Below are 15,795 nucleotides of genomic sequence, written 5' to 3'. Positions count from 1 at the left end.
ATGAACCAGGCAACTTTTAGGCCAGAGTATTTATTTCTGATTAAAATCACTATTATTTAGTAAGTGCATGATAAATACCAGGCATTACTAAGCACATTATTTATATCATAATTTTATTCTTTTTATTCTTTTTTTTCTGGAACACCATAATTTTATTCTTACAATGATTGTATGAGGTAGGCATCATTACTATTTTATTCATGACAAGCTTTGCAGTCATGAAATTCAAGCAACTTTCTGAAGGTCACATAGAATTTACTTGTCATGGTAGGATTAAAATATTAGAATTTGGAAACTAGAAACTGACATATTGCATATATCTATATATATGCAATAGATACATAGATATATATATAGAGAGATAGATAGAGAGATAGATAGATGATAGATAGATAGAGGCAGGTTAATATATATATTAGCTACAGGAAGGTGAGGGACAGAGATGTACACTCTTCTTTGACAAAGGGATACATAATGGATAGCCTAGGTAAAGAGCTGAGTATAAGAAGGACAAACTACTTTATGCATGCATCATAGTCTACATGACCATACATTTAGTGATGAGAAGGATTTTAGAAACCATTTACTTTAATCTCTTGCTTTTAAAGATGGGGAAATTAAAACTCAGCCATGTAGAACTTTGCCTAGAATTGATCATATGGCTAGCTGGGCCAGTGTTGTTTTTTTCTACCAGTCCATGTTCATTTAAAAAAAAAAAGTTCTCTCATTTATATACATGAATGAAAATCAAATTATCTTCAAGAGTTCATCTGAGTATGTAATAATTGAGCTGATCTCATTTCAGAAAAGCTTGAAGATATATATATATATGTAGAAGATACATATATATGTATATTTCAAAACCATGATTTTGCATCGTGTCCTAGGAGTAATAATAGTCTATCATGAGTGAAATTTATGAAGAGGTAAAAATGTATATTTCCAACTGAAAACTGGACAAGATGTGACTATAAATCAATGAGGCTGAACTTTAGAAAAACATACCAGAAAGCCTATAGTCAGATGCAAATTCTCTATCAAAGTTGTTATGAGGAGATTACATATTTAACTCTAGTGACACTTTCACTGCTCAAAATATTGATAAACTCTCTTTGGAACTGTCTTAAGAACCAGTGTACATGAAACAATACACATGCACATTATTCAATCACCCAAAAAAATCAGTCTCATTATTTTATAGTTACATCCTATTTTTGACCAAAAATGGCAATACCCATCTTGATCACCCACCTTATTCATAAGACTTGGCTCCAAATGGCTTTTGCTTGTTTCCAAAATTCAAATTCACCCTCAAAAGACGAAGATTTGCCACCACTGAGGATATTCAAAATAGTATGACGAAGGTTCTAAAGATAATTCCAAAAGTGCTTTGAGCAATGCCAGCATCATTGGGGTAATGGTATAGCCTCCCAACGTGACTTCCTTGAAGGAAAGAACACTCATGTGGATGTGTAAGTTCTGGTATGTTTTTGAATTTGTAAAATAAATCAGTCTTGTTCTCTCTCTGATAGTCACATCTCTTAGATGAGGGGAAAGAAAGTAAGTAAGCATCATATTAAATATAAATTTGAACTCTAAAAATAACACCATTCAAAATATTGTCCCACAGGTGATCACCTTTCACAAACCTTATATTACACACTTTAAACAACGGAGTGCTGTAATCACAACACAGGGTAGCACTGCCAATTAAAAAAAACAAATCAGTAGCACATTAACAAGCCCTACATTGAGTGCATGGTAAGTACAAAAATCTGGTTAATTTTTCTTACCTGTAAACAAGGGTGTCATCATAAGTACCATTATACTGGATTTGGAACATACGTATTCCAGGAATATTTCTTTGAAAATTAAATTTAAGTAGTGCCGTGGATGATGTCGCTTCTGCTACTACAATTTTATCTTGACTCATTTTAGGATCACCATTACTACTGCTTGCATTAGAACCTGACTTCGTAGAAGTTGAGATATCTGAAGAACCAGGATCAGGCTCGTGGATATGGTTTGTACTGTTGAGTAAGTGAGGGAGCTTAATTATATGAAGATCCACTGTTTGTGTTGCTTCCCCAGCAGGATTGGAAGCAATGCAGGTAAAAGCACCTGTATCCTTCACAGTTGTGATAAGAATATCAAGTGTTCCGTTATCATACACCAGAGATCTTGTTGCATTTGAAATAAGCTTCCCTTCAGGAGAAATCCAGTGAATTGCAGGTTCAGGGTCCCCCCTGGCTTTGCACCTCAGGGTTGCCCTTTGACCTTCCAGCACTCTCATCTCATGCGTATGACGAGTAATGAGAGGAGGTTCACATAAAAACTCTTCCTCAGGAATTGACCAAAAATAGCGGCCAGTTAAAAGTGCTGGAGAAGCACAAGTCTCTAGGTCATCTTCTCTGGACAGACGTCTCAACCACAACAATTCACAATTGCAATGCAAAGGGTTTCCACCGAAACTTAATGCAAAAGTTGATGGGCTGATTATTCCTGAGGTTGCTAGTACCTGAGCTCGCTGGAAGAGAGGATCAGGTGGTAGCTTCTGCAATTTATTTGATGTTACATCAAGCCGAGTCATCTTGTGCAAGTGGGAGAAAGTCCCTTTGGGAATATTATCAATCATATTATGATCCAAACTAAGGGTGTGCAAGCTAACCATCTTTTCAACTGCATCCCAAGGAATCGTTTCTAAATTATTGTAGGACAGGTCCAGCTCCTCAAGGGCAAAGACATCATCAAATGCTGTAGAAGAGATTAAAGTCAGCTGATTGTTGTTCAGTATCAAATGATGGAGATTGGAAAGCCCACTGAACATATCGTTTGTAATTTTAGTCAATCTGTTGCTATTCAAATGCAATGCCCTCAAATTTCGCAAGTCAGCAAAAGCATGAGGTGTGATAAAACTTATTGTATTCCTGGATAGAGTCAGGTCCACCAAGCTGGTCATATTGGCAAAATCTTTCCTTTTAATATTTGTAACAAAATTGTCTGCCAACCGCAGCTCCACAGTTCTTCTGTCGATGTTTGGTGGAACAAATAAAAGCCCTTTCTTGGCACAAAGGGTTGCGAGATTAGGAGACAAAATCTGACAGACACAACGCTTTGGACAGATCTGAGCTCTCACTGCTATGCCAATGAAAAACAGATAAAAAAGAAATTTTTCCATTGTAGATCAGATTTAAGAGCCTGTAAGAAAAGACACAAAATGTAGTGTTAGCATCCAATCATTTCACTAATGTCCACATTCCCACTGGAATAATCCTTTAATGCAAATTGCAGTACAGAAGCAATTTACTCTTTTGTTTACTTAACAAACAAGTATAAAATAACTACTCTGTATTGCAGGCTACAATTGACACCAGGATAAAAAATATACCATTCATGGCCTTGTGGGATTTAAAATCAAAAGGGAAAACAAAGAAACCAACAGATTATTACAATTCTGTAAATTATGTGCTATTTTTGAAATATGGCCAGGGTGCTCCATGGACGCATAAAAAAAGTGACATTCAGCCCAGATTGGAGGGTAGGAGTCATGAAAGTTCCCCATAACCCTGAAAGAAATCTTGTCAGTTCAAAGATTAAAGATATACTTAACGATTTGAAAGCATTTCAATTTGTCAACATTTGTTATTGCTAACTTTGTGGTGTATTTGAAAGTAATTAATCATTAATAAAATTGTATTCATCTTTACAAACTATCTTGAACATACTACAATTTAACTGCAAATAAAAGCTCTTATTCTCAAAAACAAAAATGCTAAAAATGCACCACAAATGCTCTGAGCTCCTTAAAAATTAGAATATTTTATAATATAAAATTGGATTTTTTAAAAATTTTTTTAATGTTTATTATTTTTGAGAGAGAGAGAGACAGAGAGCAAGCAAGGAAGGGGCAGAGAGTGAGAGACACAGACTCGGAAGCAGGCTCCAGGCTCTGAGCAGTCAGCACAGAGCTCCATGTGGGGCTCAAACTCACAGACCATGAGATCATGACCTGAGCTGTAGTTGGCTGCCTAACTGACTGAGCCACCCAGGCACCCCTAAAATTGGATTTTTACAGATAATTTTTGAAAAGCAGTCATCAAAATTCTTGAAGTGAGTCCCAAAAGGTACTATAATTATAATTCCATTGCTTCTTTTCTTAAAATCTTAATGCATTTATATTTATCCAAATATAATTTTAAAAATCTTGGCATTTTGACTTTCCAATTTGATCTTAAGTATTTGTTCTTGAAACTAATCATCAAAAATTTAAATACTGGGGCCCTGGGTGGTTCAATCAGCTGAAGGTCCTACTCTTGATTTCGGCTCAGGTCATAATCTCAGGGTCGTGAAATTGAGCCCCACATTGGGCTGGGCATGGGGCATGGAGCCTGCTTAAGATTCTCTCTCTGTCTCTCTGTCTCTCTCTCTGTCTCTCTCTCTCTCTCTTTTTCTCTCTCCCTCTGCCCCTCCCCACCTCATGCTCTCTCTCTTAAAAAAAATTAAAATACTAATACATAAGCAATTAAAAGTTCTTATAAATTATGGGTGCCTGGTTGGCTCAGTTGGTTAAGTCTCCAACTTCAGCTCAGGTCATTATCTCACAGTTAATGAGTTTAAGCTCCGTATCCAACTCTCTGCTCTCAGACACACAGCCTGCTTTGGATCCTCTGGCTCCCTTTCTTGCTGTCCCTCCTCCGTACTCGCTCTCTCTCAAAAATAAACATTAAACAAATAATAAATGAATAAATAAATAAATAAATAAATAAATAAATAAATAAATAAAATTCTCATAAATTACATGTAGTTTCAAATGTCAATGAAAATGGCTGGAGAAAACCAGTCACAATTTCTAATTAATGAAAATATAAAATACGGACTTCTTCCAGAAAGAATAGACCTAGTTTCCTAAACAAAATATATTCTTATAGATTTGATTTCTTTTACACCTAGTTTATCTCCTATTTAATGTGGTTGTTATGAACAAGCACTGTCAGTCTCAACAAATGAAATGGTCTTACTCTTCTGTTTGTGACAGAATAACTAGTACTAAACTAGCCTTTCCACAAGAAGCAGCAAAAAAAAAAAAAAAAGTACAAAAATATATATAACCATAGATTTCACAGATTGGAAAAAAAAGCAGCACAGTATTGTGATCCTTGGGAAACGTGAACAAAAAATAAATGAACCCTACTGCTGCTCCAGAGACACTTTGTAAAGCATAGCACAGGGAGAGAAAACCAGATGACACATGAACTGAAGAGTATGGACTGGAGTGCAGAGTCTCTGGTGGCTTGAATTTATGAGGCGAAATACCAGAAGAGAGTTATCCAAAGAAAGAACTTCAGCTATCCTATAGGTAGAAACAGGGCAACAGATACTAACCATACTGAAACTCTGGCGGAGAGAGGGAAAAATGGGGAAAAAAAGTGAACAAAAACTCAGTGACCTGTGGAAAAATATTTAGAAGCCAAAAATATTAAGAAGCATATAATTGGAGTATCGGCAGAAGTCTATAAAGTAGATATAAAGGCAAAATTTTTTCACATTTGTGATAAAAGAAACAACAACACATAAATCCAAGCTCAAAACAAGGAAAACTATACCAGGACACATCATAAGCAAATTGCAGGTAACCAAAGGAAAAAAAAAAATCTTAAAAGGAGTCACAGGAATAAGATACATTACAAGAAGATAAACTGAACAAAATGAAAATAATAGCTGACTCCTCACTGATTTCATTTTGGAAATAAAGCAAGATAGGAGACAATGGAAAATATATTTTAAATGTTGCAAGATGGGGCGCCTGGGTGGCTCAGTCGGTTGAGCGTCCGACTTCGGCTCAGGTCACGATCTCGCGGTCCGTGAGTTCGAGCCCTGCGTCAGGCTCTGGGCTGATGGCTCAGAGCCTGGAGCCTGCTTCCAATTCTGTGTCTCCCTCTCTCTCTGCCCCTCCCCCGTTCATGCTCTGTCTCTCTCTGTCTCAAAAATAAATAAATGTTAAAAAATTTAAAAAAAAATAAATGTTGCAAGAAAAAAAGAAAGTCCATCAATATGGGTGGGATATATATCCATAAAAGATGAAAGTAAAATAAAAACATTTTGAGAGAAACAAACTGTAAGTTTCATTACCAGAGGAACTGTGCTGTAAGAAAATATAAAGGATGTTCTCTTCAGGTTGATGGAAAATTGTATCAGATGGAATCTTGAATCTTTATAAATGGATGGAAAACAACAGAAATTGTATATCTGTGGATAGATATAAAATATTTTTGTTGTGTTTTAACCTGTTTCTAAATAGTACTTCTGGTATGAATATTAAAAGTTACAAAATAAATGAACATATAAAAAAAAACCCACATCGTTTGCACCCCAGTAATCAAATAAGCTGGATAAGCTGGACATCATTTTCTTTAATAACATCATAATGCTGAGGATATAAACCTACAGGAACTATATTCCAGAAGGTGATATATTCTTGGATGAAAGGGAAGAGTTCCATAGATGTCCCCTGACTTCCCCCTCTCAAACAGGAAAGTAAGTAAGAAGAACTATCTAGCATAAATTAGGGTAGGGAGAGGCCAGCCTACTTTTTTTTTTTTTTAATGTTTATTTTTGAGAGAAAGAGACAGAGCATGACCGGGGCAGGGGCAAAGAGAAAGGGAGACAGAAGATCTGAAGCAGGCTCCACACTGCCAGTGCAAGGCCCGAGGTGGGGCTTGGACCCATGAACCATGAGATCATGACCTGAGCTGAAGCTGGATGCTCAACCCACAGGTACTCTGCCTGCCTGCTTCTTAAGAGTTTAACAAACTTCTTTTTAATGCTTTATTTTTCAAAACAGTTTTAGGTTTACAGCGAAAATGAGAGGGAAGTACAGAGATTTCCTGTATACCAATTGCTCCCACATATGTACAGCCTCCACCATTGTCAACATCCCCCACCTGAGTGGCCATTTGCTACAATCGATGCATCTACTTCTGGCACATCATAATCACCTCTAGAGTTTATGTTAGGGTCCACTCTTGGTGTTGTACATTCTACAGGTTTAGACAAATGACAAATATCCACTATTATGGTATATACAGAGTATTTTCACTGTCCTAAAAGTCCTCTGTGCTCTGCCTATTCATCTGTCCCTGGCTCATCCCTGCAACTACTGATGTGTGTGTGTGTGTGTATTTACTATCTCCATAATTCTGCCTTTTCTCGAAAGTCATATAGTTGGAATTATATAGTATGCAGCTTTTTTCATATTTACTTCTTTCACTTAATAATATGCCTTAATAATCTGTTCCTCCATGTCTTTTCATGGCTTAATAGTTCATTTCCTTTTAGCATTGAATAATAATCTCATTGTCTGCATGTCCCAACATTCACATATCCATTCAACTACTAAAGGACATTTGGTTGCTTCCAAGTGTTGGCAATTCTGAATAAAGCTGCTCTCCACATGGGTGTGGACACAAGTTTTTAACTCTTTCGTGTAAATACCGAGGAGTGTGGTTGCTGGACTGTATGGTGAGAACATGTTTAGTTTTGTAAGAAAGTGCTAGACTGTCTTTCAAAGTGGCTTTGCCATAATTCCCAACAGCGATATGAGACTTTCTGTTGCACCATATTCTTGCCAGCATGTCATGTTGTCAGTGATCCAGATTTTGGTCTTTCTAATAGGTGTGTATTTGCATCTCATTGTTTTCATTTGCATTTGCTTGATGATATATGATGTAGGGTATCTCCACATGTTTTGTTTGCCCTCTGTAGATGTTCTTTATTGATGTGTCTGTCAAGGTCTTTGGCTCATTTTTAAATTATGTTTTGTTTATTATTATTGAGTTTTAAGAATTCTTTGTATATTTTCAGTAACAGTCTTTTCTTAGATGTGTCTTTTGCCAATATTTTTCCCTGTTCCTGGTTTGGCTTTGCATTCTCCTGACATTGTCTTTTCTGGAGCCAAAGTTTTTAATGTTAATAAAATCCAGCTCATCAATTATTTCTTTCATGGCTCATGCCTTCGGTGTTGTATATAAAAAAGCATCACCATACCCAAGGTCATTTAGGTTTTGTCCTATGTTATCTTTTAGGAGTTTTATAGTAGTGCATTATATGCTCTGAAGTTATTTCAGTCTGTCTCTGTTGTAGTATTATCGTAATTCAGTTCACAACAGCTTCACCTGTTTGGAGAGTGTGGCTGAGAATTTTCCTATTCAGGAAGGCAGGGGATCTTGGTTTTGGAGACCCGACTGTTTTACAGATGAATTATCTGATTCCCAAACATAATGGAGACCTCAGTCAACTTTACATCTCTGCTTCCAGTTTTGTTTTTTGGGTTTTTTGTTTTTTGGTGGCCAATGAGATCTCTTCTATCTTTCACCTCATCCCCAGTTCTTTGCTTGTGGCTGCAATTGAGCTACCCTAGATTCTATGAAGGTAGAGGTTTCCTCTAAAAAGTTTTCTGTATCTCTCCAATGCCGCCTCAGACATTCTGTTGAAAATCTACATACTGTATGGGAAGAAAAGAACTGAGCTCTCCATCCCCTCTTAGTGGTTTTATAGCTGAAAGTCCTGAGTGACTAGTTATTCTTTGTGCTCTTCAATGTCTCAGCCATTATTCCTCCAAAGTTGAAAATCTGGGTTGCCTGGAAGATTCATTTCAATTTTCTTTCCCTCCCCCAATCCTCCCCATTTTTTTTCTTATCTGAAAATATAGAGTCCCTAGGGAAATTGTCCCAAAGAAACAGAAAGCAGAATGGTAGTTACCAGGGGTGTGGGGTTAGGGAATTGGGGAATGTTATGTAAGGGTACAAACTTGCAAATAATAGATAAATGAGTCCTGGAAACTAGTGCACAGTGTAGTAATTGCAGACAATATTGCATTATAAACATCAAAATTGCTAAGAGACTAGATCTTAAGTGTTCCCACCACAAAAACTGAAATAAGCATGTGACATGATAGGGATGTTAGTTAAGGCTACAATAGCAATCTTACTGCAATAAGATTATATCAAATAAACATGTTTTAAACCTCAAATGTACACAATGTTATATGACAATTACACCCCAATTAAAAAAAAAAAGCTATTGGGACGCCTGGGTGGCTCAGTCAGTTAAGCGTCCAGCTTCAGCTCAGGTCATGATGTCACAGTCCGTGAGTTCAAGCCCCGCGTCGGGCTCTGTGCTGACTGCTCAGAGCCTGGAGCCTGCTTCAGATTCTGTGTTTTCCTCTCTCTCTGCCCCTCCCCTACTCATGCTCTGTCTCTCTCTGTCTCAAAAATAAGTAAAAACATTAAAAAAAAAGCTATTGAAGTCTTAAATCTCCATCCTGAATGTGAGTTTAATTGGAAATTGGGTCTTTGCAGATTATCAAGTTAAGGTGAGGTGATAAGTATAAACCTTAATCCAATATGGTCCTTATTAACAGGGGAAATCTGGACACAAAGATAGATATGCACAATGGGAAGACAGTGTGAAACACAATGAGAACAGTATCTATAAGCTAAGAAATGACTAAGGGCACCAGAATCTACGAGAGAGGAATAGAACAGATTCCCTTTCACAGCTTTCGAAAGAAACCAAATATGCCAGACTCCTTGATTTTGGACTTCTGGCTTCCATAAATGTGGGACAATAAATTTCTGTTTAAGCCACCCAATTTGTGGCACTTTGTTATGACAGTCCTATCAAACTAATTCAAGTCTCAAAAAAACATTTTCTGGAACAGAAGAGTTTCAGAAGTAAGATGATATTTATTGGAAACTTTCAAGTGTATGTGCATTTAGAATAGGTAAAACTAACCTACAGTGATAGAAATGAAATCAGTACTTGTCTAGTTGGAGGATGGTTGGGAAAGAACACAAAGAAATTTTGGGGAGTCATGGAAGTATTCTGTATCTTATTTGAAATAGTGATATATAGGTGTATATATTCAGCACAATTCATTGACTATACCTTTAATATCCATTCATTTAAAAAAAAATAATGTTTATGTATTTTTGAGTGAGTGGGGGAGGGACAGAGGGAGAGAGGAGGACAGAGGATCCAAAGCAGGTTCTGTGCTGACAGCAGAGAACCCAATGCTGGGCTCGAACCCATGAACTGTGAGATCATGACCTGAGCCAAAGTCAGATGCTTAATGGACTGAGCCACACAGGCACCCCTAATATCAGTGCTTTTTATGTCCAGTATACTTCATTATAGTTGATTCAGTTTAAAAAAAGGGAATTTGGGTTTTTTGCTATGTTTTCAAATATTGGTTCCAGAGGAAGAAGAATTTATAAAGTGACACATTATTGGTAGCTAATCAGAACTTAGTCATATTTTAGAAACATACTTTCTTAGCTCTGCCATATATCTTCAAAGATGGGATACCATTCCAACTCAAATTATGCATCCTGTTTCATAATCTGATTTACTTCCTCAACATATATACGGCCTGATCTGATACAATTTCGCTACCCATACAGTGATTCAGAAAGTAACACTGAGTTTAGAATAAAATGTGGGCCACTTTCTTATTTGATGTTTATTTTTTGTTTAAATAAGACCTGTAAGTAAAGAGTCATATGAATTGTCATTAATGAGCTTTCCCACGTTATCTTAGAACAGAGTGGAGATTTCAAAATCTGTAAAAGATGGAAGATGTGGGATCGTGTAAGGAAACAGTTTTCATTTCCGACAAGTTCATGTGCCAAGCCTTGATGTACTTATTAAAATTATGTAGTACTACTTGAAGGAATGGAGTGTGAATGGAAGAGCAGAGCAGCTGTCATGCTTTGTTGGAATTCCTGATTTAAAAATGTATGAAGATCATCCAACACACTAACCTCAATCTTATCTGGTTAAGTTAAACTCTTTTAGAACATCTGTCTATTGCTTTCTCTAACTGGTTAAACGCAAACCACACAGAACTGGTTTTGATAATAATATTTGAGTGGGGATGTAACTCAGCAAATAGTCATACAGCTGCAGCTCTCTAGATAATATGTACACATCTCTACATTATATGTTTTTTCAGGTTAATTCTTTTCAGACACAAAGTGACACATTTATAAACAAAGAAGAGTCTATCACACAAAACTGGAAAATGATTTTCTAGTACTGCATCCTTCTTTCAGCCCATGGCTGTTACATCACATATGCTCAAGAGAATCAGTATTTATTTGGCAACTAAAATAGGATATACAAGCAAATTTAGGTTTTACAACTAACTGAGAGCATAATCTATTCTCTGCAGAAACCAATATGGTACCAATTTATATGTTGAGTTAAAGGAAAGCTATTGGGCCCCTCGGGAGCTGCCTTGCCATCATTCAACGGAGCTCTACCAATTCAATTAGTGTCTCTTTGTCCAGGCTAATGCTGGAGATCAGATGCTGATGCCTGTTGATGCTGATGAGTTGCTTTAGGATGTGTCAAAATGGTCACAGTGTTGCAAAGGAGATTTTATAACACAGTTTATATGAAACACAGTAGATATTCATTTCTAATATTTAAGGTTTTTTGCTTATTTTTTCCAAGGATTATATATGACATCATAAGTCTATTCTCTCCTAAAATATATACTGAGGATATCGCTATTGAACCTGTTGAATTCAAGACTCAAACCAAGACAACTATAACCTTGAACAATTATCCTCAATCTTCGATTACAAAAGTCACTAGTAAAATTCCTAAATACACTGAAAATTAAACTTTAAAAAAATTCACTCATGCATCTCTTCCCTCATTCTTTTATTAATTTCTTCAGGAAGATTTATTTAGCATCTGCACCACATGCAAGGCACTTTGCTAGAATCTGCAAAGTTTACAAGGCTGGGATCTGATCAGGACAAGCACGTTCACAATTATAATAGAAGGCAGATGGTGAAAAGTTTTAACTCAACATACATTTTGATATTTAAATTTACAGAAACAAGATGGGTCTTTGAGTTAATAGAGCATCCTTAATTTTTGTTATCAATGTGTGTATTGATACATGTATTTTTTATTCAACATGGGACATGTGTCCAGCAACCCATAGTATTTACATTAATAGACTACAGATATGAGCCCAGTTACTAAAATAAACTTAATTATCTAAAAAAAAGTAATAGTTACCATTCACTGAACACAGGTAAACATGAAAGAAGTAGTAGTTTCTTTTATAGATGAGGAATGAGATTGAGATACTGATAATTAAACCAGTTTACTAAATGGAATATTTAGCACGCTCTATCTAAGCAGTAGATATGTAAACATTTCAGTACCTCTTTGTTTTATTTTGTGTTTTAAAAATGAAGGTAAAAGCTACATAGAGAGATGTTTTATTTCTTTTATAATGTTTTTAATATTAATTTTGTTCGCTTATATTAGGAAGCTAAGACTGATTTTTGTGCAATGTATATATCATATCAAGTCCTATTTAATCTTTGCACAACTTCATAAAAGTGGTTATTTTTTCCCATTTTATATGATGAAATAAAACTTAAGAAATCTTAAGGAATCCCCTCAAGGCTATACAAAAAGAAAACAAAAAAGGTAGGTTTAAGATCGAGATCTATTTCCAAAAATTCATGCCTTTCCCAGGATAAGAAGATGCTTTATATATATTATTTACGTGTGTTTTTCTGACTATTAGGTGATTTTCAGACATAAAGATTGCTGATTCTGACAACAATGACTCCTTAAATTCATAAAGTGATTTACTCATTTATGATCCTGATCTCTGTTCATAATCAAATTACACTTAAAGGGTGCTGGCAGGTTACTATCATGGAGATTTAAGGGCACCTTCACAGAGACTTCATGACAACCCAAATGACATACTTAACCACCATCATTCATTTCTGTTTTGGTATGTCAAGGCATGACTGAAGCTATCCAAACACTTAAATCGATAATACTAATTATTCTCTTAAGAACAGAAATTCTACCTAATAGAAAGGAGAATGATTTCTGTGTATAAAGAGGTCTCAGTATTTTCCCACTGATACGGACTGACCTATCCCTTTTCTTGCCCACTGCAGACACTCCACAATGTCCTTGAAGGTCCATGGGTTAGGAGAGTAAATACTACTGGTAACTCTGAAGGAGAATGCATTCTCTCTTGCAGAAAATAGCTTGGGGAGAGGAAGCAGCCTAAAATGGCCCAGCGCGGAGAGGCTGTGAAGATTCCCAATGGTGAGAACAGCAGTAGTTGGAAGTCGGGTCAGTGGCAAGCGGTTTGCTAAAATGAACTTCTGTTGATTTTAAGCACTCCTTACGGATGTTCAGATACAAGTGAGAAATATGTGGGAAGTGGGAGGGGTGATGCGTGTATAAAGTGTAAGATAATTTATATTTAGAACTCCAACTAATTAAGACAGTAGTGCCTCTAAGGAATAGGTATATTTATCTGGGGAGTAGATGGTTATCTCTTTAGCAAAATAATTTGATGATATATTTTGTATGTGAATGGTGGGTGGCCCGAGGCATGGATTTTATAGGGGCAATGAAACAAGCTAGCTAAACTCCAGTCTGATAAATTAAATAAAAGTTCACTGTGTGGAGGAGAGAGGAGGGAGCACTGACAGCAGTACACAAAGGGAGAAGATTCTGTGTAAAACAGTATACGCCTGATCCTTCACAAAGACAGTCACAGATAAGGAAACTCTGAGATACAGAGTATCATGTTTGCCAAGATATTACACCGTTGCTTCCCATTAGCTTCAAACCTGAAGTGCGTATCCCCCACCCCTTCCCACCCCATATCAAGCCTTGTGCAAAACATCAGGGTAAAAAGAGCTTGCATTCCATGTCTGGGTTGGTACTGAATGATGAGGAAACTGAATCTTAGTGAAAGTCTGAAGGCATTATTAGTCATCTAAGACTCCAACCTGGATTTCATACACCGGTTTCTCTTTCTATTGCGTCTCATTGCAGGATAATCAGGTTTCAATGGACGCAGGAGGAAAAGGAAGGTCCAGGATATGGAACATTACCACAAATGTGAAATGCAATGAAATCAGTATCCTGCCATGGCAGAATAGCAGATAACCCCTGTTTTCTTCCAATTTCCAAGAATACAGCAGCTCCCACCTCAGAATTCACCGTGATTTTATGACAACTTGAAAGGACATAAAAGGGGTTATAACACAAATTTAAATGCCATTAATCAGGGTTTCAAATCTAGTAAACGATTTACCCTTTATCTTCGGAATTCTGAAAGGTGAATCTCTGAGCCTTTGAGATGTCATGCTATCCATTATGTTTCTGTCTCCTAATGGTGTTTAACATTTCATGTAATGAGCCTCTGTGGTTATATTGGTTCTCCTGTGCTGTTGCCATAGCAATTAAAGAGGCCCTGTTGTGGAGCAATGCAGACGGGATGCTCAGCACAGAGATGTTCAGGCATCCAGAAATCTGGATAATTCCTCAGGAAAAAAAAATGAGGTTTACATTTTCCTTATTATTATTTTGGGTCTTGAGGCAGCCAAGTTGTCACCAATGGAAACTCTAATTGAAAATCTAAAAAAAAAAAAATTAGAGCATAAAGAAAGACATATACAACATACACTGAGGAAGTAGTGAATTTATTGAGGGTTTAAATACTAAATATGTGTGCGGGTGGAAAGTTCCGGCAGTACTCCTACAGAAATGTTTTGACAAACTAACACCATATGGACGCTTTTATATCACTGAAAGCAGTGTGGTGTTCTTTCTCTCTCTCTGTGTCTCCTCTCCCTCTGTCTCTCCCTCTCCCTTTCTTTTTCCTTCTTCCTTTCTCCTTCCTTTCCATTTCCCTACCATTTCCCTCCCGTGTCTCTCAAACACACCCACTCAGTCTTATTAGATTCTCCTATTTTTTGTATTAACATTGTTTTGCTTTTTACAACATAATGATCATTTCAATTTGACATTATGCATATTTCAAAAAGTAAAATAATATTACTACATAAAAAGCTCATACTCAATTATATAAAAAATTATAAATTTAAGAGACAGCTGAATGAAGGATATAGACAGATGATTCTTTGAAGCCTGAACCACTCTCTTTCTGTACTGAACTGCCAACATATCCACTCCATTTTCATTTCTTTTTTTTTCCATTTTTATTTCTAATACTCTCAAAATTAACATGTCTACAACTGAACTCCTAACTTTCTCTCTCAAATATGCCTTACTCCTTCTATAGTACGTCTATGTAATTATTTAAAACCTGGTTCTTTTCAAAGCCCAGACTCAGCCATTGGAATTATTCATTACTTCTCTCTTTTTGTTCTATAGCATTCCAGTTCATTAATGACCCTGTACACTATACAGGAAGAATATACATGATGGGATCATATCTACTGCTATGACTTTTCATTGTCTTTCACTTGGAATTTAACAATAGTCTCCGCATCAGCCATTATCCCCCTTTAATCTATTTTCCACAAATGAGTCAGAGTGATCTTGTTAAAACTTAAACCATATCAAAAACTTTCTACTGGTATTTCATCTCACTTGAAGAAATGTCCAGGTCCTTACAATTGGCCATAAATTTCTGCTTCTCTGATTTCAGTACTACTGTGGCCCTGATTTGCTTCACTCTTGTCACATTGGTCACTTTGCTATTTCTCAAACACATGGGGCAAACTGTTACTAAAGACTTTGTATCCCCCCTTTTTTTCTTTTTTGGATCTCCACCCATCTGTATGCATATGTCTAATTTAACCCCTCAATTATTTCCAGTCTTTAGTTAAATGTCACTTCAGTGGGGTCTGCCCACTTGCATTTAAATTGTAATCTTCACTTTCCAATCCCCATTTTATTTTTCTCCATAACCATTGCTATCATCTC

General features: G+C 36.4%; 1 protein-coding gene across 5 annotated transcripts in view; it reads right to left on the bottom strand.

Annotated features, from left to right (window-relative positions):
- LRFN5 (leucine rich repeat and fibronectin type III domain containing 5) overlaps window positions 1-15,795 on the bottom strand; it is a 250,773-nt gene that overhangs the window by 16,454 nt on the left and 218,524 nt on the right. For 4 of the 5 annotated variants that reach the window (XM_027065641.2, XM_053224415.1, XM_027065638.2 and 1 more), the window contains one exon: window positions 1,794-3,198. In XM_027065641.2, coding sequence (XP_026921442.1) covers window positions 1,794-3,178 — 1,385 coding nt within the window. In that variant the 5' untranslated portion in view covers window positions 3,179-3,198. Of the gene's footprint in view, window positions 1-1,251; window positions 1,541-1,793; window positions 3,199-15,795 lie in introns of all 5 variants that reach the window. The other variant, XR_003422469.2, reaches the window with a different exon arrangement.

This window comes from Acinonyx jubatus, chromosome B3 (genome assembly GCF_027475565.1).
Source record: "Acinonyx jubatus isolate Ajub_Pintada_27869175 chromosome B3, VMU_Ajub_asm_v1.0, whole genome shotgun sequence".
NCBI classification, from domain to species: domain Eukaryota; kingdom Metazoa; phylum Chordata; class Mammalia; order Carnivora; family Felidae; genus Acinonyx; species Acinonyx jubatus.
This window is presented reverse-complemented; position numbering and strand designations above follow the sequence as displayed.